A 21,651-nucleotide genomic window follows, 5' to 3' on the forward strand; every position below is an offset into this window, starting at 1 on the left:
AATAAAGGTCGTTGAGGCGACTTCTGGAATCCGGTCCTTTTATTCAACTTGCATTACAGCTTTCCTTCACGCTGATGACAGGCAGCGTGAGAGGGATAGATAGAGAGAGACGCACCGCCACGTGGCAACCCGGAGCCCCGCTCACGATTGGCCCCCTTCCTCCGTTCGTTCCCGTTCTGACCACGTGTTGTTCGTCTCTACCCCTATTTAATACCCGGGTCACGTGGTACGTTTCCACCAATCCTGGTTAGCCTCCATGGAATATTCCAGGCTCCCTCGTAGGCTCCCGGGACCACGCCCCTGACTCATCTCCCCATTGGCTGTGGCCAAAGCCAGCAGAACCAATCCTCTACTTACAGCTGTCACCTTTCCATTACGTCAGGGCCACGCCCCTAGGCTTCCCCCCATTGGCTATAGACCAGGACCAGCAGAGCCAATCATCATAACGAGTTGTGATACGTCAGTGAGCCAGATATATCCTCACATTACAATCCCATGGCCCCAATGTCCAGAACTACAGGTGGGTGAGCCATCGCCTCCCAGATGTAGATTCCTTTGATAAAGTATCCCAATCTTCTGGAAGAGGCCATGAGGTGTCTGCTATGTTAGGAGAGGGGGACACCATCGTTATAGTAGGAGAGGCCATACGGAGCGAGAGGAGGAGGCTGGTGTGTTCGGAAAGGGCGCTATATAAATCCTAAATAAAATAGAATACATTTATGCCTGGGAACTAACCTGGGCAGTTGTTGGGAGAAGCCAGGAGACCTGCCTGGAGAAACTGTGACAACGTTTTAGCTGTGGGTGAACCTTTAGAGACTGTTGCTGCTAACTTTGACTGCTAAAGACTGCAAATTATGTGTGCCTCGTGGTCAGAACTGGCTGTTGGGCCTCTACCCAGATTCACCTTGGTTCGTGTTCAACCACCGAGTGCTACCATGACTTCAAATACAGTGAACACCCTCCTGTGTTTATTGCAGTGCCGTAGCCCAGAGTTTGAGAGGAAAAGAAAGTGTCATAGATTAGTGATCACATCGATGGTGATACAGTGCTTCGTCTCACGTGTTTTTAGTGATACAGTGTTTAGTCTAGCATTTAGTTAGTGATAGTGTCTATCTTCACATTTACTTGATGATACGTCTAGGCTAGCGTTTGCTTCGTGATGCAGTGTTTAGTATTTATCAGCACAGTCCCAGTGACTAAAGTCACTGAGAAAATAGCTCTCAGTACAGTGTTACAGTTCCAGTGACTACAAATGCCTGGGAATAGATCTAAGTATAGTGCACCAGTGACTCAAAATTCCTGGGAATAGATGTCAGTACAGTGTAACAGTGTCAGTGACTATAAATGCCTGAGAATAGATCAAAGTTCACAGAGTTGCAGTGCCAGAAACAGGAGACACCTGAGAGCCTATCATCAGTACCACTCAGTTTTGCAACCTTGCCACCTCTGCAACTCTATTGGGTTCGTGTTCAAGCTAACATCTACACGCATAACCCTACTCTGTTCATGTCGAATTCCTTTATGAGTTATGTGAGCTTGTGACCTCTGCACCTTGCTTGTCTGAGAACTGTGCAGCCCAACTCTACCTGCGTGTTGCGGCCTGTGAGCTTGCAACCTCGGCGGCCCCGTTTCGTGAGCTTAGGTGCACGCCCCTGCTTGCTTGGCTAATGCACTTGAGTCTGGACTTTCATCGCTAGCCATTACGACTTTGCTAGTCTTGTTATATCCACAATAGATAATGCTGATTGGAATTACCGGCGAAACGTCACGGTACTCGAATTGTGAATGTTGTTGTGGGTTTACTCTCCAACACACCGGTGTGCTGAACTAATAATGAATTGGAATGTTTTGTTTACGTGGCAAACCTTACTAATTGGCTGTGTCGGGTGGTGCCGGGTTTAACGACACATATATACACGTTCTAACCCCAAAAACCTCTATTATGGATAATATTGGTCGAAAAAGCCTAAGTGTTAAACTGAATCTAGTTATAACTTGACCGAGTGCTTTCTGCTGCTGTTAACGTTGGTCTTGTTAATATAACTTGCACCATTTATTGTTCTTAAAACCCCTAAAAATCCTTGCACATATCCGTATGGAATTAATTGCAAACACCATTGACTTTTGTTCTGTTTGCCTTGAGCCTGTCCCTGGAATTGTTATTTTGATAGGTCCATGGTTCGAGACAAATGCAACTGAGATTCCATTTGTGTAACTTGTATCAGCCGTTTATTTTACATTGGACCATAACTAAATCTGGAGGTGATGTTGACAATAAATGTTGGAGGAAACTAATTAGTGACTGGACTCCATATCACGTTCATAGGCGGCTGTTTGGGTTTGTCGACACTCGTGCATCCTCTTTAGAGGAAGTTTTGAGTTTCAGCAAATTCGGAGTTTGTCCAAATTCGCCTTTTGGAGGCGATAACCCCAAAACTCAACCCTTGCACGTTGTAGACATATCAGAAATGTCTCATCGTGCAGAAGGCTCTGACAAATTTATAAGATGAAACACTGGTTAAAGTTCATCTGATGATATGTTGGATTATGCTATGTGTAAAAGCAGAAGTGGTACAAACTTTCAGTAATTACCTTCTTCCAAATTGTCAATGTGGCTCAATTTGTGCTGTTTGGTAACTGGTATTTGTAGAATAAAACTAGACGTTTTATTCAATATAAAATAGATACCTCCAAAGTTGGGCCGGATCCTGTGATCATAACCAGATGTTGGGCCCAGCAGCTTGTCCAGGAACTCGGTAGGGGTGATGGTTGGGCCACTTGTTGGATCAATAGGAAATTCCAAACTGGATAAACAAACACGCATACATTTCAGTATACTCTATATAGGGTTCGACGTGAAGATAAACAAGATAAGGTCCAGAATCCTAATATACATTTACAGTATAGTTGTCTTGTGCCATTCAGTGACATTTGAGTCAGAAGTGTTTAGCTCTGGAACATCATCCACATTTCTGGACTATTCCAAATGTCTCAAGCTTCAGTAGAAAAACACATTCAGTGATGGCTGTGGTCACTCAATGTTGTTTTTTGTCAAAACACATGTAATCTGGTATGTAGGTATATTGATTTTACTGGTAATAGAATATGGATTTTGAAGTAAATTTCCCAGCCACTATTCAAGCCCAGGAGCTTTATAACTTAACAGGAAACATCTAAGTCTGTGTTCTTCATTGCAAGGCCCACGGGCCACTGACACCATCATGCTGTCAACCCACAATGGTTTCAAATGTGTGGTGGCCCTCACACCGATGTCATATCGGTGAAAGTGGCCCCCCTCTGAACATCTGAACAGTAGTGAAGAACACTGCTGTAAGCCATTTGTGGCACATTAGGAATGGATCACTCTTTTAATTATATCCTTGTGCAGCAAGCGAGTAAAGTGTGGTTCTGTGACGGTCTTGATGTGCTGTGCAGTGCATCAATGCATGGGTGTAGAGCAGCATGTGATGACTGAGTCGGGCCTATAGGTGGCTGGCAGGGTTCATGAATAACCGCACGTGTAAACCAGCCACATGGTTAATGGCGTCTCGGAAGAATTGCTGCGTGTAACTCGCGCTGTTACATTTTACAGGTAAAGGACCCAAAGGTTGTTTTTGATCGTTATATAAATGTTCTAGACTTGTTCTAGACTTGTTCTAGACTTTAAGCTTGGCTTTGAATTGTTTGTTTGTGATATATGCAATTATAGGCGTTTTAGCACTGTGCATTGTAAAGGGATAACGCACTGTAATTAGTTACTGTCATTGTAATTCTCTAACTATAATACTGTTTAGTCTATAACCATGCCCATGTACCCAGAGTATGACTACTTGCAATGCTATTGAGACTAGAACACATGTAAAGTAGTAAGCTGTACAATGGTGAGATACAGTACGTATACTGTACACATACAGTACATATAATGGGTGTAATATACCGATATAAGTGGATGGTATAGATAGAAATACAGCTTAGGATTAAAGTAATAGTCGAATAGTGATGTGCAAATGTGATTGTCAAAGACAAGGATGGTTTATAAGTAGTAGCATTGGGTTTAAGAGAAAGGGTTAATGAATAACCGCACGTGTAAACCAGCCACATGGTTAATGGCGTCTCGGAAGAATTGCTGCGTGTAGCTCGCGCTGTTGCATTTTACAGAGTGACGGTGCGGTTCTTCACAAGATTAATATTAACTACAATAAATAAATGTGCTTGCCCTCAATTTGGAGCACCTGCCTACGTCCTTCATTTCGAGTGTGCAACACATTGCACTGTAGTGGAAAAATACTGTAATATGCGATGTGTAATGAAATTCCTATAATCGCAACAACGTGAAATGACGTGTGAGTAGTTTTACTGCTATTGAGAATAAATGTCCATTCTCCACTGCTCTCATCAGCCACTTTTTTAGCAATTTGATATCGGTCTGTCTTGAATAACTGCTCTAGGTAAACATGTTATTACGTGTTTTTTATGCTTGCGTCTCTCTGACAGAAACATTTAATTATTTAGCGAGATCGTTGTACGAGACTTTTATTTTACTTATATTTATGTTTATCTCTCGTTGGCAGCCTTTTCATTTAATTTACATGAAAATTTATTTGATTAATTCAAAATCAATGCACTCTTTCAAGCTTTAAAAAAACAATGTTTAAATTAAAAACGATATTTTGAAAGATATTTGCAGAAGGTGGAACGGTTACACTGATATTACATGAAGCAAAGAACATATATTAGAAGGGGATACCTCGATGTTGCAAAACTTATTCACAACAACATTATAAGGTCATTTCAGAAAATTGGAATGGATAGACGGGGATAAAAATAAGTGAAGATGGACTTTGGTTCAGCAATCATTGGAAGGACGTGATAAACCGTTTCGGGTCTGAACTGATTGTGTTCACGTTTACGGTGACTTTCAGACCGCAGTCCATTCGCTGGCATTGGCTATATATCTTTTGTAGTCTCCTCACGGAATGGAGTCTTTGCTCTGCTGCAAGTCTCCTTATCTACCACTCTCCCATTGACATATTTCGTTGCTTCCTCTTAGTACCTTTCAAGCGACGGTCAATGGGATGGTGTATAGCAGATGGTATAATAAATAGTATAACAGTGTAATGTATAATATAATGTATAAGGTAAAATATAGTATCGTAATTGTATAGTGAATATACAGCAGTGTGGTATACAGTAGGGTGGGTGTGATGTCACCCGCATGTGGAAGCGTTACGTGGTGTACCTGCTGACGTCACGCATCCCCCCCAACCTCTGCGTAGGCTGTGTATTAATCCAAGACAAGAATCCAAGTCTCGGGCAAAGCCGATTAGTAATGCTAATATTTTATGTGTTTTACAATCCGCATCTAGGGACAAACCTCGAGCACTTTTGGTCATCTGTAGAAACACTCACAATAATTGTGACACAGTCTATATGCTATTTATTTACATTTAGTGGTTTCGTGGCGAACTGAGACATAACACAATTAGACGTAAGATACGAGATTGGATGATTGACTGGGATTAAACCCAGGCTTTCGGCTGAAATGGCTGAGACCACTGTGAATTTCGAGTGCAAAATGTATAGTAAACACAAACAGCAAAAGAAGGGGAAGGAATCATGTTTTCCCAATTCGAGCCTATGATGCCTCCTCTAAAAATATTTGTTGGTTGTAATAATTGCTTGATAAAAGTAGGCTTATACAGGCAGACCTCGCTGAGCGCAACCCCGCAGGAAACTGATTCGTTACAGAGCTCTTTGTCCTGGATAAAAAGAATAATAAAAAAATGTAAAAAGCACTTATGAGTGAGAACACGCAGCTGCGCTGGCTGAAGCAACGTGCCCACCACCATCATTCGCTCAGAACAATGAGAGCGACGACGTACGCTCGGAGCCAACCAGACCTGACCCCTCGCAATTCGATTATCACGATTCGTAGGCATGATTACATTGCAAAACAAAAATGTGTTTATCCAGGTGAGAACTCACGAGACCAGGCACCACCTTAAATAAAGCTCGGAACAGAACATTTTAATTAGGACATCAATCACTTAGATCACGGGGGTCCTGGAGCTCTTCTCTGAGACTGACCCAGATTGGGAGTGCAGCAGGTTCCACACCACTGCCTTTTAAGAGGAGTACAGGGAGTTCTCGACTTACGAATGCCCATACTTATGAACCAGCTTCCATGAAATATATATTTATTTTGACTTAAAACGAGAACTCGAAATTTCAAACTGAGCCACGAAACTATTTTATTCAGAGGCAATGTAATGAGTCGGTCTCACGCTGAGAGTGAATGTTTGTGTTGGTGCCGGACGGTCACGCTGTGGTGAGCAGTGCCATGGGGGGAGGGCAAATTTCGATTGGCCATTCCCCTCATGGCATTTGTATCCACCACAGCAGTGAAACGGGGCTCTGGACGGGTGTGAGGGGCTGCTAACCCTTCCACCTTCAATCCAAGTACCACTAAACCATGGAACAAACATCTAATTAAGCTTGTGCCATTTGGCAGAGTCAGGAGATGTAATCTTTACCCTCGGGGTTCCTCCAGAAACAGAAAAAAGCCACTGCGAGTGGCCACGTTGAATGTTTGAATGCTCACTGCGGAGGAGAGGCTGCCACTCCTCTGTCGGGAGCTGAACCGGTACCACTTGGATCTCTGTGGCATTCAGGAGGTCCCGTGGACCGGCTCTGGCTCTTGCCACCACGAGGGGTGGACAGTCCTCTACTTGGGACAGGAGACTGCCAAACAATAGGGAGTGGCTCTTCTTCTATACAAACTAATGAAGGGGGTGTGGGAACGTGGTGGTGAGGTGTGGGAAGCTGTAAGCCCCAGGCTACTTTTGGCTCGCATGCCCATCAACCAGAGGTGAGGAGAAGTGGTCATGATTACTTCTGCCCCCACCGAAGACGAACATCCGTGGAGGGATGCAGGCAAGGCCAATGAGTCAGATGCCTTCTATGACCTTCTGTCACAGGTGCTAGCTAAAGTGGCCCCTCGGGATAGAGTCATTTTGTTGGGTGACTTTAATGCCCAAGTTGGTCATGATGCTGGCACCTGGTCTGGGGTGATTGGAAGGCATGGGCCAGATCAGCTCAATAACAATTGTAGGAGGCTGCTAGATTTTTTTGCAGCCCAAAGGCTTGTAAATTTCAACACGCTGTTTTGGCATCAGCGCATCCACACAACAGCGTGGATGCATGCCGGGTCCAATCAAGAACATCTGCTGGACTACATAGTCAGTTTAACACGTAGGCTTTCGCGACCAATATTATTCATAATCAACGTTTTTGGGTTTAGATCGCGTTATTTATAAATGTGTCGTAACCCTCCACCACCCGACACGGCCAATCAGTAAAAAAGTGTCACCTTGACAAAAGACAATTAGTTCACTGCTTTAGCCCACCGGTGTGTTGAAGCGTGAAACCACAACAATTTACAATTTGAGTACGACGTTTCGCTGGTAATTGCATCCAGCATCATCGGGCAATTCGCCAGAATGGTGAGGCTTTGCTGTGTCTCCCGTTCTTATATAGATCAGCAGCAGGATGACGTCATCATTAACTCATCAGGTGCAAAGATTTGAGGGGGGGGGCTATTGTAATTATATACTAGATTAGTAATCAGGCTATTGTTACGATGCGAGTTGTAGATTAGTAATCATTTGGAATGTTTTATTGTGATCATGCAACATTAGTAATCAGTTAGTGTTTGTTTCCCTTATAAGGAATTGTAATATATCTTATTTAATAATACGCTTCCAGGCTGCACTAAGCCTGTAGCTGTCTGAGCGATTAAAGTTATTTCTGTTTCTCTCAATTTCAATGGATTCTCTAATTAGTCTTTTCCAGTAGTAACTAGTTTTACACAACACTTCAACGTTGTCAAAATCAATTGAGTGTCCCTGTTGGCATGCATGTTCTGCCACTGCCGACAGTTGTGTTTGCGATAGTTTAATATTTCTCTGGTGTTCTTTTAGTCTTACACTAACGTTACGCCCTGTCTGTCCAATATAGCATCTGCCACATACACAATTAATCCGATATACACCTTCTGTTGATAATTTAGGTAATTCGTCTTTAGTGCACGTTACTAGTTGTTGAATTTTGTGTACTGTACCAAATCTTACTGTAATGTTTTGCTTTTGCAAAACACGGGCTAGTTTGTCAGTTACTCCTGAGATAAATGGTATTTTTATTGTTTTAATAATCTGATCGCTTTCAGCAGTGTTGCTTTGCGATCATGATTTGGCATTTAGTGCTCTGTTAATTTGAGCATTATTGTAGCCATTCTGTCTTAGTGCTTCTTTAACATGTTTAATCTCTCTCACTAGACTTTCACCATCTGACACTGTTTTAGCCCGATGTATGAGCGTCTTTATAAGAGAGGATTTCTGAGCTGGGTGATGATGCGAATCTGCATTCAGATAGGCATCAGTGTGCGCTTGCTTTCTGTAAACGCTGTGTGTTATTTTACCATTTAGGCCATGCCCAAGTAAAATATCTAGGAACGGGAGTGTGTTATTCACCTCCATTTCCATGGTGAACTGAATGGCCGGGTTTTGTGCATTGAGATGGTTTAGAAAATCGTTCAGTGTATCTTTACCATGTGGCCAGACAACCAAAGTGTCATCCACATATCTAAACCAAAAGGATGGTTTTAATGTGCTCGAGGCAAGTGCTCTGGTTTCAAAGTTTTCCATGTACAAATTTGCTATAGCAGGAGATAAAGGAGAGCCCATTGCTGCTTCCTCCCTTTGTTTAAAGAATTCGCCTCTCCATAAGAAGTAAGTGTTATTTAAACAATGGTCAGCGAGTTTCGGAATATCTTTTGGTAAACCTGTATTCTTTACCAGTGTATCAAGTAATTTAAGCGACTCGCTCACTGGAACCTTAGTGAATAGCGAAATCACATCAAAACTCACCAAAATATCATTAGGGTTAAGTTTAATATCTTTGATCATATTCACAAGATGTTCTGAATTTCTTATGAATGATGATGTCCTACCGATGTAGGGCTGTATTTGTTTAGTTACATATTTTGCCAATTTATATGTGGCAGAGCCAATTGTACTGACTATGGGTCGTAAAGGGATGCCGATTTTATGGATCTTTGGTAGCCCATACAGTCTAGGTGGTTTTGAAGCCCTTGGCTTAATTAAGAATTGCTCATTTTTTGGGATTAATGAATTTTCAATGATTGCAGTAGTCTTAAGTTCCAAAGTATTAGTTGGATCTCGTTTAATTTTAATGTAGGTACTTTCCTCTAATAAATCTTTAATTTTATTATCATAATCGGCTCGTGACATCACTACAGTAGTGTGGCCCTTATCAGCTGCTAGGATTTGAATATCTTTGTTTAGACGAAGCTCTCTTAAGGCTTTTGCCTCGTTCGAGCTAATATTTACTTTTGGTACTTTACTATTCTCAATTATTTTGGCAACCTCGTGTCTAGTCATCTCTGCCTCATTATGTGGAAGGAGTCTTACTGCCGATTCTACCTCAGCAATTATCTCATCCACTGGAATTGTGCGTGGGGTAACGGCAAAGTTGATGCCTTAAGAAAGGACAGAAATCATGTCAGTGGTTAAATCAGTGTTAGTCAAGTTTATTACGGTTTTGTTTTTAAATTGTTCGTTTTTAATAGGGATTTGTTTATTGTAAAGTCTAGAAAATTTGTTAATTTGGTTAGCATTTGTTAGATTAAACACATTATCAGCCGATTGTTGTGTTATAGTATCGATTATATTCCAATCATGCATGGACACACTATTGCTTATATTTAAATGTAAATGCTTTAGCGATTCAGAAATGTTGGATAATTCACTCCTGTTGTGTTGTATTCTCTCTATTAATAATAATTCGCTAGCTTTGTGTAGTATTTTGTTAGCTTTAGAAGACTTTATGTGATGTGTTATTTTAACTGCGTTTGGTATTACCTTCGAATCTCTGCACCTTTTGAGGAACGCCAATGAAGATATCAATTTCATCCACTTAATGCGGAGCTTCTCCAATTTTCTGGTTTTAAGAAAAGTATCCTCTCCATAGAGGCCAAAATAATTGAGAATAGTAAAGTACCAAAAGTAAATATTAGCTCGAACGATGCAAAAGCCTTAAGAGAGCTTTGTCTAAATAAAGATATTCAAATCCTAGCAGCTGATAAGGGCCGCACTACTGTAGTGATGTCACGAGCCGATTATGATAATAAAATTAAAGATTTATTAGAGGAAAGTACCTACATTAAAATTAAACGAGATCCAACTAATACTTTGGAACGTAAGACTACTGCAATCATTGCAAATTCATTAATCCCAAAAAATGAGCAATTCCTAATTAAGCCAAGGGCTTCAAAACCACCTAGACTGTATGGGCTACCAAAGATCCATAAAATCGGCATCCCTTTACGACCCATAGTCAGTACAATTGGCTCTGCCACATATAAATTGGCAAAATATGTAACTAAACAAATACAGCCCTACATCGGTAGGACATCATCATTCATAAGAAATTCAGAACATCTTGTGAATATGATCAAAGATATTAAACTTAACCCTAATGATATTTTGGTGAGTTTTGATATGATTTCGCTATTCACTAAGGTTCCAGTGAGCGAGTCGCTTAAATTACTTGATACACTGGTAAAGAATACAGGTTTACCAAAAGATATTCCGAAACTCGCTGACAATTGTTTAAATAACACTTCTTATGGAGAGGCGAATTCTTTAAACAAAGAGAGGGAGCAGCAATGGGCTCTCCTTTATCTCCTGCTATAGCAAATTTGTACATGGAAAACTTTGAAACCAGAGCACTTGCCTCGAGCACATTAAAACCATCCTTTTGGTTTAGATATGTGGATGACACTTTGGTTGTCTGGCCACATGGTAAAGATACACTGAACGATTTTCTAAACCATCTCAATGCACAAAACCCGGCCATTCAGTTCACCATCGAAATGGAGGTGAATAACACACTCTCGTTCCTGGATATTTTACTTGGGCATGGCCTAAATGGTAAAATAACACACAGCGTTTACAGAAAGCAAACGCACACTGATGCCTATCTGAATGCAGATTCGCATCATCACCCAGCTCAGAAATCCTCTCTTATCAAGACGCTCATACATCGGGCTAAAACAGTGTCAGATGGTGAAAGTCTAGTGAGAGAGATTAAACATGTTAAAGAAGCACTAAGACAGAATGGCTACAATAATGCTCAAATTAACAGAGCACTAAATGCCAAATCACGGTCGCAAAGCAACACTGCTGAAAGCGATCAGATTATTAAAACAATAAAAATACCATTTATCTCAGGAGTAACTGACAAACTAGCCCGTGTTTTGCAAAAGCAAACATTACAGTAAAATTTGGTACAGTACACAAAATTCAACAACTAGTAACGTGCACTAAAGACGAATTACCTAAATTATCAACAGAAGGTGTATATCGGATTAATTGTGTATGTGGCAGATGCTATATTGGACAGACAGGGCGTAACGTTAGTGTAAGACTAAAAGAACACCAGAGAAATGTTAAACTATCGCAAACACAACTGTCGGCAGTGGCAGAACATGCATGCCAACAGGGACACTCAATTGATTTTGACAACGTTGAAGTGTTGTGTAAAACTAGTTACTACTGGCAAAGGCTAATTAGAGAATCCATTGAAATTGAGAGAAACAGAAATAACTTTAATCGCTCAGACAGCTACAGGCTTAGTGCAGCCTGGAAGCGTATTATTAAATAAGATATATTACAATTCCTTATAAGAGAAACAAACACTAACTGATTACTAATGTTGCATAATCACAATAAAACACATTCCAAATGATTACTAATCTACAACTCGCATCGTAACAATAGCCTGATTACTAATCTAGTATATAATTACAATAACCCCCCCCCCTCAAATCTTTGCATCTGATGAGTTAATGAGTTAATGATGACGTCACCCTGTTGCTGCTCTATATAAGAACGGGAGACACAGCAGAGCCTCACCATTCTGGCGAATTGCCCGATGAGGGGGAAACTGCCCTGGCTTGCCAGGGGAGACACCAGGAGCATCGAGGTGATCCTTCCAGCCCGTCCGGATCTCAAGTGAGACCTAGCCACCAGCCCCGAGGCCTGCGAGGGCCCTGACCGTGTGGCCAGGGATGACCACGCTGCCAAGAAGCGGGGACTGCTGGAGAATGGAGACGGAAATCGCAACAGACGAAGAGGGGAAACGGCAAGAGTCAAGGACCACGAGGGCCACCCGAGTTGCTGAAGGAGACCGGGATGACCGAGCCGCCCAGCTTATGCTCGCAGCAGATGAAAAGGAAGCAGGGAGTGCGTCAAGAGAAATGAATGCCACCTGCACTGCTGAGGGAGCCTGGGACGACAGAGTCGGCCAGACGGTGACTGCAGGAGATAAGAAGACGCGGCGAAAGCAGAGGGCCACCGACACCACCTACGCTGCCGGAGGGGACTGGGGCAACCAGACCGACCCGCTGGCAGAAGGGGGATGCGTGGAGGAGGCATGGAGACGGATGGAGGGGAACGTGGCGGAGGCACGGCAGAAGGAGAGGATGGAGGAACTGGATGGGAGGGCGGGAGCTGATGGAGTGGGTGAGGGAGGCCGAGGAGAAAAAGGTACGGCGTCCGGACGCAGAGATGCGGGTGCCCCCGAGCGGAGGGTGGGGAACGAAGCCAGAGAGACGCCAGCAACCCTGGGGCAGGGGGAGGCCCGGAGGGAGAACGCGACAGTGGACGCTGGACCGGTGGGAGCTGGGAGGCCCCGGGAACGAGACGGGAAATGGCGAGGCGGGGCAGGGGTGAGTCTGACACGACCTCATGTCAAACGACATAATTGCGTCAGAGTAATGATGAAGGACGAGGTAGCAGAAGAAGTGACCATCGACCGAGCGACCTTTGTACGGTCAATAATGATGGGCTTGCTACAAATAGAGCCGACAGACTTGTACTGTTTGATAACTCTGCCGGGAGGGAGGGCGTTTGATGTAAGCTTCAACTCAAGCCCCCTGCTACAAAGATTTATGACCCGCTTCGAGGAAAAGGCGGAGGAAAAGCCATTGATATCAATGAAGCTACAACTGTTATCAGAGCTGGACACGAAGGTGGTGACTATTTTCCTATACAATGAAGCCCTACATGACCACGACGTGGAGGTCTGGCTAAGACAGCACTGCTCGGTACTGTCGGGCTGTAAAAAGGTGAGGGACTCAGTGGGGATATGGACAGGGGCAAGACAATGGAGGGTGCGGCTGAAAACAGAGGGAGGGACCTTGAGACACATCCCGAGTGCCCTGAACATAGGAGGCAACCGGGGATATGTTGTGTATGCCGGACAACCTAAACTGTGTAGGAGGTGTGGGGGCAGCGGTCACCTGGCTGCAGTGTGCAAGACAAAAGTCTGCTATAGATGCAAGGCACTGGACCACGAGGTAGAAGAATGCAGTGTTCCGGCACAATGTAACCTCTGCGGTAGCCGAGAACATCTGTACAAAAATTGTCCGGAGTCGTACGCCAACAAGGTTAGGGCGTATAGGGTAGGAGGAGTGAGGGATGAGGAAGGGGGTGGAACCAAACTGGACCCGGATAAGGAACTGGTGAGGGAAGGACGTGGGGAGGTGGCTGAGCAGCAGCCACCAGCGACGGATGGAGGGGGAGAAAGGGAGAGGCATGCAAAAAGAGCAGAATCGACATCGAGCGAGCAGGAAGGGGGGCTGGCGGGGGAGGGGAGCGACGGCATGGGCAGCATTCTCCGAGACGACCTGTGGAAGACTGGGCGGAGGCGGTGGAGGAGGAGGAAGGAAAAGGGGAACGACAGCAGGAGGAAGGCAGTAGCGAGACATGGGAGGGACCAATCGGAAGGAAAAGGAGGATACGGAGAGCCCCAAAAAGAGGCGCCCCTTTAGGCAGCACGGAATCCTCGGACTCCTCGCTGGACACAGAGGCCTCGAGGGAGCGGATGGAGGAAAGGGTGGAGAGCCGGCGCAGGGGGACACTCTTGAGAACAAGGGGCAAAATAAAATTGCGGGAACTGGCGAATGAAGACGGTTACGGAGGGCGAGCGGAGAAGGCCACTTCGGACTGAGACACATCCCAACATGGAACTTTCCGTGGCGTCCGTAAATGTGAGGAGCTTGAAGGGAAAGGGGAGGAGAGGAGCAATAATACAACTGCTACAGGCTACCAAGTGGGAGGTGGTCTTCCTCCAGGAATGCCACCTACCATACACCCTGGGCCGGGAGGAGCTGTTGGAGAGCTGGGATGGCTACTACTTTTCAAGTTCAAGTTCAAGTTCAAGTTCATTTATTAGGTATAGCCCTGTGAGCCATTCAGCTCTTGAATCGGGTGCAACCGCAACAAACAAAAAACAAAAACATGAACAAAAAAACATCTTAAAGTGAATATGTGACTAAGTGCAAACAGAAAATCCAAGAAAAGACAGCAAAAATATTGCAGAAAAAACACCGTACACCAACGCTGTGTGCAAAAATCCCAGTGGGATGCAAGTCAAACAACAACAACAACCACAAGACAACTTAGATTAAGGCCATCAGTCTAACTCTGTACTACAACAACACAAACATGGCTAAACCAATACACTTTTCGAAATCACCAAAATAAAGCCATGAAGGCAATGAAAAAGCAATCATAGGAACTGACGGAATTTTCACAATAAATGGCATAAACAACATGTACTACCAAAACCCTGCAGCCATAGCTGGCTGCATGAGTCACTCCACAACAGCAGGAGCATCAATCGGAGTATTGTAATTTTTCAATGCACCTTTAAGATCAGCACACTAAATCAAAACACAGGTCATACTTTGTAGCGATCATCCGGAGCGAAACATTTTATTTTAGGTCACTGAATAGCACTGGCAGCTAGGGGTGTACAACTCCTCTAAAGCAGTTTTGAGTGAAGATCTCATAGGTAGTGACTCAAGTTTCAATTTATTTGCAACAGCATTCCAGACCCTGGGGGCATCAATAGCAAAGGCCCTTCCTCCAGTATATGTACGGCAATAGGGAATATTAAGCTGGTAAATGAGTGTAGACCTTAGGTCAAATTTGTTCTTTGAAACAGAGACGAGATCCAGCAGGTAATCTGCAGATTTTTTTGCAAGTACATCATGAATAAATAAGATCTGGTGCACAAGCCGTCGAACATTCAGAGATGTTAAGTTTGACCCAATGTAGAGATCACAGTGGTGAGTCCTATATGGGCAGTTCAATGCAAATCTTAAGGCCGAGTGATACATTGAGTCAAGCTTCTTAAGTACAGTACTTGGGGCTGATTTATACACAATGTCACAGTAATCAAGTAGAGGCAGTATGGTAGCTTTAATCAATTCCAAACGGAACATAGGAGGGAAGCAGTGCTTGTGTCGATATAGAAAACCAATTTTAATTTTTGTCTTTTTCCCAATATAATCAATGTGATCTTCAAAATTCAGTTTTGAATCCAGGATGACCCCAAGATACTTATAGATCTTGACTTGCTCTATTTGATCATTATTTAAGGTATGTAATTGGGGAAAAATAACTTCCCGCTTTAGTCCTGGTGAGAAGCATAGCACCTTGGTTTTGGCAGGATTTAGGACTAGTTTAAGAGCAACTAGCTGATGTTGTAGTTTGTTGAAATCACTCTGGAGCTTAGCAATCACGTCATCCGGAGAGCGGCCAGCAGTAATTAGTACCGTGTCATCTGCAAAAAGATTTACCCTGGAATAATCCAGTTCAGTGCCCAAGTCATTTACATAAAGAGAAAACAAGAGGGGGCCGAGAATGGAACCCTGTGGAACCCCTTTTGTTATCTTAACACTGTTTGACCTCCAACCATCTGTGAATACAGTTTGGGTGCGAGAAAAGAGGTAATTTTTTAACCATTTTACTGTGTTTTCGGAAAAACCGAGGCAACTTATTTTACTAAGCAGGATGTTGTGGTCTACTGTATCAAAAGCTTTGGACAAGTCAAGAAAAAGACAGGCGCAGTACTGCTTATTATCAAGGCTACTGTAAATGTGATTCAGAGAGTCTAATGCAGCAGATGTGGTGCTGTATTTTTTTCGGAACCCAGATTGTTTTAGATGTAATAGATTGTTGGCGGACAGGAAACTGCTAATTTGGTAGGTCAATAATTTTTCAAAAATTTTCATCAACGGGGACAAAATTGAGATAGGTCGGTAGTTATTTGGATCATCTTTAGGGCCCCCTTTGTGAAGTGGACGAACATAGGAATGTTTCCATTCTAGAGGAACTGATGCTTCTTTGATGGACAGGTTGAAAATATGGGCTATAGGTTTGTATATTAGGTGACCAACAGTTAGTAGAGCAAAGACGGGAATACTATCTGCTCCGGTAGAGGAGGACCCTTTGAGGTAGGACAGTTGTTTCAGAACATTACTTTCGTGGATTGGCTGAAAACTAAATTCGCTTAATGTTTGGACAGGAGTGTAGGAATTTGCATGAGCAGGGGTGACTCCCAATACATTATCAAATAGGGTACCAGCTTCAGAAAAATGAAGGTTAAAATTGTCAACTATTTTTTGGGGATCTGAAAAATATTCCCCATTTCGGTTAAGCTGAACGGGCAGATGATCTGTTTTGGATGCCTTTTCGATACATTTGATTGTTTTCCAGAAAATCCTGGCATTTCCATGAGATTCAAGGAGAGTGGAAGAGAAGTAGTTATTTTTTGCATGCCGTATTTTTTTGACGCATCTATTCCTTAAAATCCTGTATTCTAGCCAGTCATTGACCAAATTACTTTTCTGAGCACATGCCCAAGCCTTGTCCCTAGTTTTCATGAGCTTTGTAATCACAGGATCAAACCATGGTGGACGGTTGCCTTTAGTTTTAAATTTAACCAACGGAGCATGTTTGTTAAGAATTTGGAGAAACGTGTACCTGAAGGTCTCCCAAGCCGTAGTCAGGTTTGGAATATCACAGACCTTGTCAATATCCGAGTGAAGCACATCATTAGTAAATGCCTGAGTGCTGAAGTGTCTCATGGAGTGCTTCTCAACCAATTTAGGGGGGGCTTTGGGTCTGGCTGATGATCTCACCCCAAAAATGAAGGAGTGATCACTAAGGTTATTACCTAGAACACCAGTCAGTGCGAAATTGTGAGGGGCATTTGTCAATAGGACGTCAAGCAGAGATGACTGTCCCGGATTTTTTAGGTTGGGTCTTGTGGGGACATTTATTAATTGAAACAGGTTAAATTCATCTGCAAAATTTGTGGCCACGGCCGGCGGGTTTAGCCAATTCCAATTTAGATCACCCACTAAAACTATTTCACCTTTAGGGAGGCCCCCAAGAAGCTCTCTCAGTGCAGATGCAGCTTCAACATCCTTCCCACTAGGCGGTCTATAGCAGCACACTACCAATATGTGTTGATTATTAGGGAGAGTTATTCTGAGAGCCAGACCTTCAAAGCAACATTTTTTAAACAAGGAGTGAGCTGGTGAACATGCAATAGTATTACGAACATAGATGGCAATTCCACCTCCTTTAGATCCTCGGTCAAGCCGAAAAAGATTGTAGTTGTCAATCGTAATCTGCAAGTCATTGACGGCAGGAGTGAGAAATGTTTCTGTTAGGCAAAATATGTCCGGGTCAAGATTTGCTACTTCTAGTTTTAGTTGACTTAATTTAATCAAAAGCCCTCTGATGTTGATATGTAGAACACCAACACCTTTTCTGCCAGAAAAATCTACAGAATTATATGAGTTCTTTACATTTGGTCCAGGATGAAGCTCAATACCACCCAGAAATAAGAAAAGTAGAATTAATAGTTTGCACAGGTATTTTCTGTGAAAGGATGAAGAGCGACGAACCTTGGACGAATAGCAGCAGCTCGCAGATGGTGTTATTTTTAAGAGCAGAATGAAGTTTGGAAGGAGTGCTGGTGAAGTAATGGGACAAAGATAGGGTTTAAAAGGATATAATGATGGAGTGTAGAAGTGTCTATAAGTTGTTTCATTAGCAGGTGTAGTTGCAAATTTAGCAATAAGTATTGACGCGAAGTAACGCGGGTAGCCATTTGTAGAGTTGAGTGTGGCACTAGATATGGCCGGGAGGGACAGTAGTAAGATACACAGCAGGTGAATTGACATCTTTAAAACACTAAATTTAAACACACACACAGCTCACTCACACGCAGCTCACCCTCACCCACTCTCACGCACAGCCCACACCCATGCAGCACAACGCACACGTGGCCGCACACGCCGCCGCCATCTTGCTGCTGTTGTTGTTGCAGCTGCTGTTGTTGTTGCAGCTGCTGTTGTTGCTGCAGCTGCTGCTGCTGTTGTTGTTGCAGCTGCTGCTGTTGCTGCTGCAGCTGCTGCTGTTGTTGCTGCAGCTGCTGCTGTTGCTGCAGCTGCTGCTGTTGTTGCTGCAGCTGCTGCTGTTGTTGATGCAGCTGCTGTTGTTGCTGCAGCTGCTGCTGTTGTTGCTGCAGCTGCTGCTGTTGTTGCTGCAGCTGCTGCTGCTGCAGCTGCTGCTGTTGTTGCTGCAGCTGCTGCTGTTGCTGCAGCTGCTGCTGTTGCTGCTGCAGCTGCTGCTGTTGCTGCTGCAGCTGCTGCTGCTGTTGCTGCTGCAGCTGCTGCTGTTGTTGCTGCAGCTGCTGTTGTTGCTGCTGCTGCTGCTGTTGTTGCTGCAGCTGCTGCTGTTGTTGCTGCAGCTGCTGCTGTTGTTGCTGCAGCTGCTGCTGTTGTTGCTGCAGCTGCTGCTGTTGCTGCAGCTGCTGCTGTTGTTGCTGCAGCTGCTGTTGTTGCTGCAGCTGCTGCTGTTGTTGCTGCAGCTGCTGCTGCTGTTGCTGCAGCTGCTGCTGTTGCTGCTGCTGCCGCTGCTGTTGTTGCTGCAGCTGCTGCAGCTGCTGCTGTTGTTGCAGCTGCTGCTGTTGCTGCAGCTGCTGTTGCTGCAGCTGCTGCTGCTGTTGCTGCAGCTGCTGTTGTTGCTGCAGCTGCTGCTGTTGCTGCTGCAGCTGCTGCTGTTGCTGCAGTAATGAAAATCGATGCACGGGGGTGGTTACCCTCCTAGGCAGGAGGGGTATACAGATAGTCGGGTCCCAAGAGGTGATCCCGGGCCGCCTCCATTATGTGGACGTGTCTTATGGAGAGGCAGACCTGAGACTAATAAATGTGTACGCCCCCACGACGTGCACAGAAAGAGTGGACCTATGGAATAATGTAGCGACCCTACTCGTGACGAGACGGCAAGTCATAATGGGGGGTGATTTTAACTGCCCGTTGTGCCTGGCAGACCTATTATCGGTGGCTGGGAGGAGGAGGCTCGATCCTTCCTCTAGGAAGTTGAAGGAGCTGATAGAGGATTTTAAAATGACTGACACCTTCAGAAAGGTACACCCGGTGAGACCGGGATACACGTGGTCGGATAAGGGTGGTAGAAGGCAATCACGAATAGATTTCATCTTTGTGTCTGCCAATGTGAAGGTGGATGGAGCAGACCTGGAACCCTTCCCCTTGTCAGATCACAATTTGGTGAAGGCAAAGCTCGGTATTCCAGGTGGCCTGAAGATGGGGAAGGGAACCTGGAAAATGAATGTGAGCCTGTTGGAAGACAGAAGGGTTGTGGAAGACTTTGTAAGAAAGTACGAAGACTGGACGACCCTGCAGGAATGCTTTGCCACGAGGGTGGAGTGGTGGAGCATGGTGAAGGGACGGATAAAGGCCCTCTTCCAGACACATAGTAGAAGGAGGAGTGTAAACAGGGAACTGCAGCTGTGGAACGCTAGAATCGAGAAGAAGCACAGGTTACTTGAGCTGGGATTCCCGGTGGGTGAGGATATACGGAGATTGAAGGGAAGGTTATCCTCGGTATTGGAGAAAAGAGTCAAACAAATGGCACACAGGGCAAGGGTCGGGGAAACGGAACAGGGAGAGAAATGTACGAGTTTCTTCTTTAAGAAATGCAAGGCAGGAGACAACACACTTAGGGAATTGGTGAGTCCGGTCAGAGGCAGGCAGGCAACGACAGAGGGTATGATAGAGATAGCGGAGGAGTACTATGGGGAGTTGTATGGGAGGAAGGGAACGGATAAGGGAATAAGGGAGGCACTACTAGGGGAGCTAAGACATGAGGTTAAGAACCCAGAGGTACTGGGAGGGAGGATCCAGATGGAGGAAGTGGAGGAGGCAGTGAGGAGGCAGAATAAGAATAGGACGCCAGGACTGGATGGAATTCCAGCAGAATTCTATATTACATTCTGGGATTTAATGAAAGGGGACATGCTGCAGATGTATAGGGAAATGCTGGAGGGTGGACTGGTGCCAGAAGAAATGTGTGAGGGGCTCATCATACTGATGTATAAGAAGGGGGACCGGAGAGAGTTGGGAAACTGGCGTCCAGTTACGCTCCTGAACTCGGACTACAAGATTATGGCAAAAATAGCTGCGACGCGACTGGGGAAGGTGGTGGAGGGAGTAATCGAACCCGACCAGACGTGTGCGGTGCCAGGAAGAAGGATTTCGGACTCCCTGATTTTATTAAGGGAGGCAATAGAGGTAGAAGGAGAGAGGGGATGCCCCCTAGGGCTTCTTAGCCTGGATCTTGAGAAGGCTTTCGACCGCCTCTCGCACGAGTATATGTTCGCAGTGTTGGAAAAAATAGGAGTGAGGGGACCCTTGGTCGATTGGGTGAGGCGTCTTTACCAAGGGCTCAAGACCAGACTACTGATAAATGGGGAGCTCTCGGGGACAATTCCAGTAGAGTCAGGGGTGAGACAGGGGTGCCCGATGTCCGCGGTTCTATTTGTAATGTGTATGGAACCCCTTGCACAGGCAATAAGAAACAATGAGGAGATTAAGGGAGTGACCATCTCCGGGAATAAGGAACAGGGGAAGGTGGCGCTATATATGGATGACGTAGTCGTGCTCTGTAGGGACGTGGCATCAGTGTGGGGGGCCATGAAGGAGACAAACCGCTTCGGCCTGGCCTCCGGCTTGAAGGTGAATGCGAGGAAGAGCGAATTGATGGCCTTCGGGGACCCGAGACTATTTGAGGGTCGGCCGCCTGAGTTGGGGATAAAGACGGAGGAAGTCAAGGTCTTGGGAGTGTCCTTTTGCCGAGAAAGGTCGGCGGAACGAAACTGGGACGGGAGGATAAAGCAGGTAAAGGGACAGTTAGGCAAGTGGGCCGGGAGACGCTCACGATGGAAGGGAGGATTCTGGTAGTGAGGGTGGTGGTTTTACCAACACTCAACTACCTCGCATATGTGTACCCGCCAGGTAGGAGGGAGGCAAGAATCCTGGAATCGATGTTGTTTAAATTCATTTGGGGAGGCGGGATGGATAGAGTGAAGAGAGTGGTGATGTGTAAACGCGTCGAGAACGGGGGGAAGGGTGCCCCAAATATTGCACGTGTGCTGTCCTCAATTTTTGTGTGCAACACTTTGAGGTTATTCTTTTCCGAAGAGCCCCGGGGGAAGGCCGCGTGTTATTTAAGGTATCGCCTGATGTGGCTCCTGAGGGGGCTTGGGATGACCCAATTACCGGCGGGCACGCCCTTGGCCTGGCCACAAGGATGGCTGAATGCGGCGGTGGGTGACTACATAAAAGAGTACAATTTGAGTCAGAGAGGGGGATCGTGGAACTCCAAGGAGGTATTGGCCAAAGTAAAC

At 44.9% G+C, this 21,651-nt stretch overlaps 1 protein-coding gene across 2 annotated transcripts in view; it reads right to left on the reverse strand.

The window, feature by feature from the left end:
- LOC133349551 (glycine receptor subunit alpha-3-like) overlaps positions 1-21,651 on the reverse strand; it is a 54,218-nt gene that overhangs the window by 24,209 nt on the left and 8,358 nt on the right. For both annotated transcript variants that reach the window (XM_061563111.1, XM_061563110.1), the window contains one exon: positions 2,689-2,804. In XM_061563111.1, the coding sequence (XP_061419095.1) occupies positions 2,689-2,718 (30 nt within the window). In that variant the 5' untranslated portion in view covers positions 2,719-2,804. The remainder of the gene's footprint in view (positions 1-2,688; positions 2,805-21,651) is intronic.

This window comes from Lethenteron reissneri, chromosome 30, assembly GCF_015708825.2.
Source record: "Lethenteron reissneri isolate LAM-NWPU_2019-01 chromosome 30, ASM1570882v1, whole genome shotgun sequence".
NCBI classification, from domain to species: Eukaryota; Metazoa; Chordata; class Hyperoartia; order Petromyzontiformes; family Petromyzontidae; genus Lethenteron; species Lethenteron reissneri.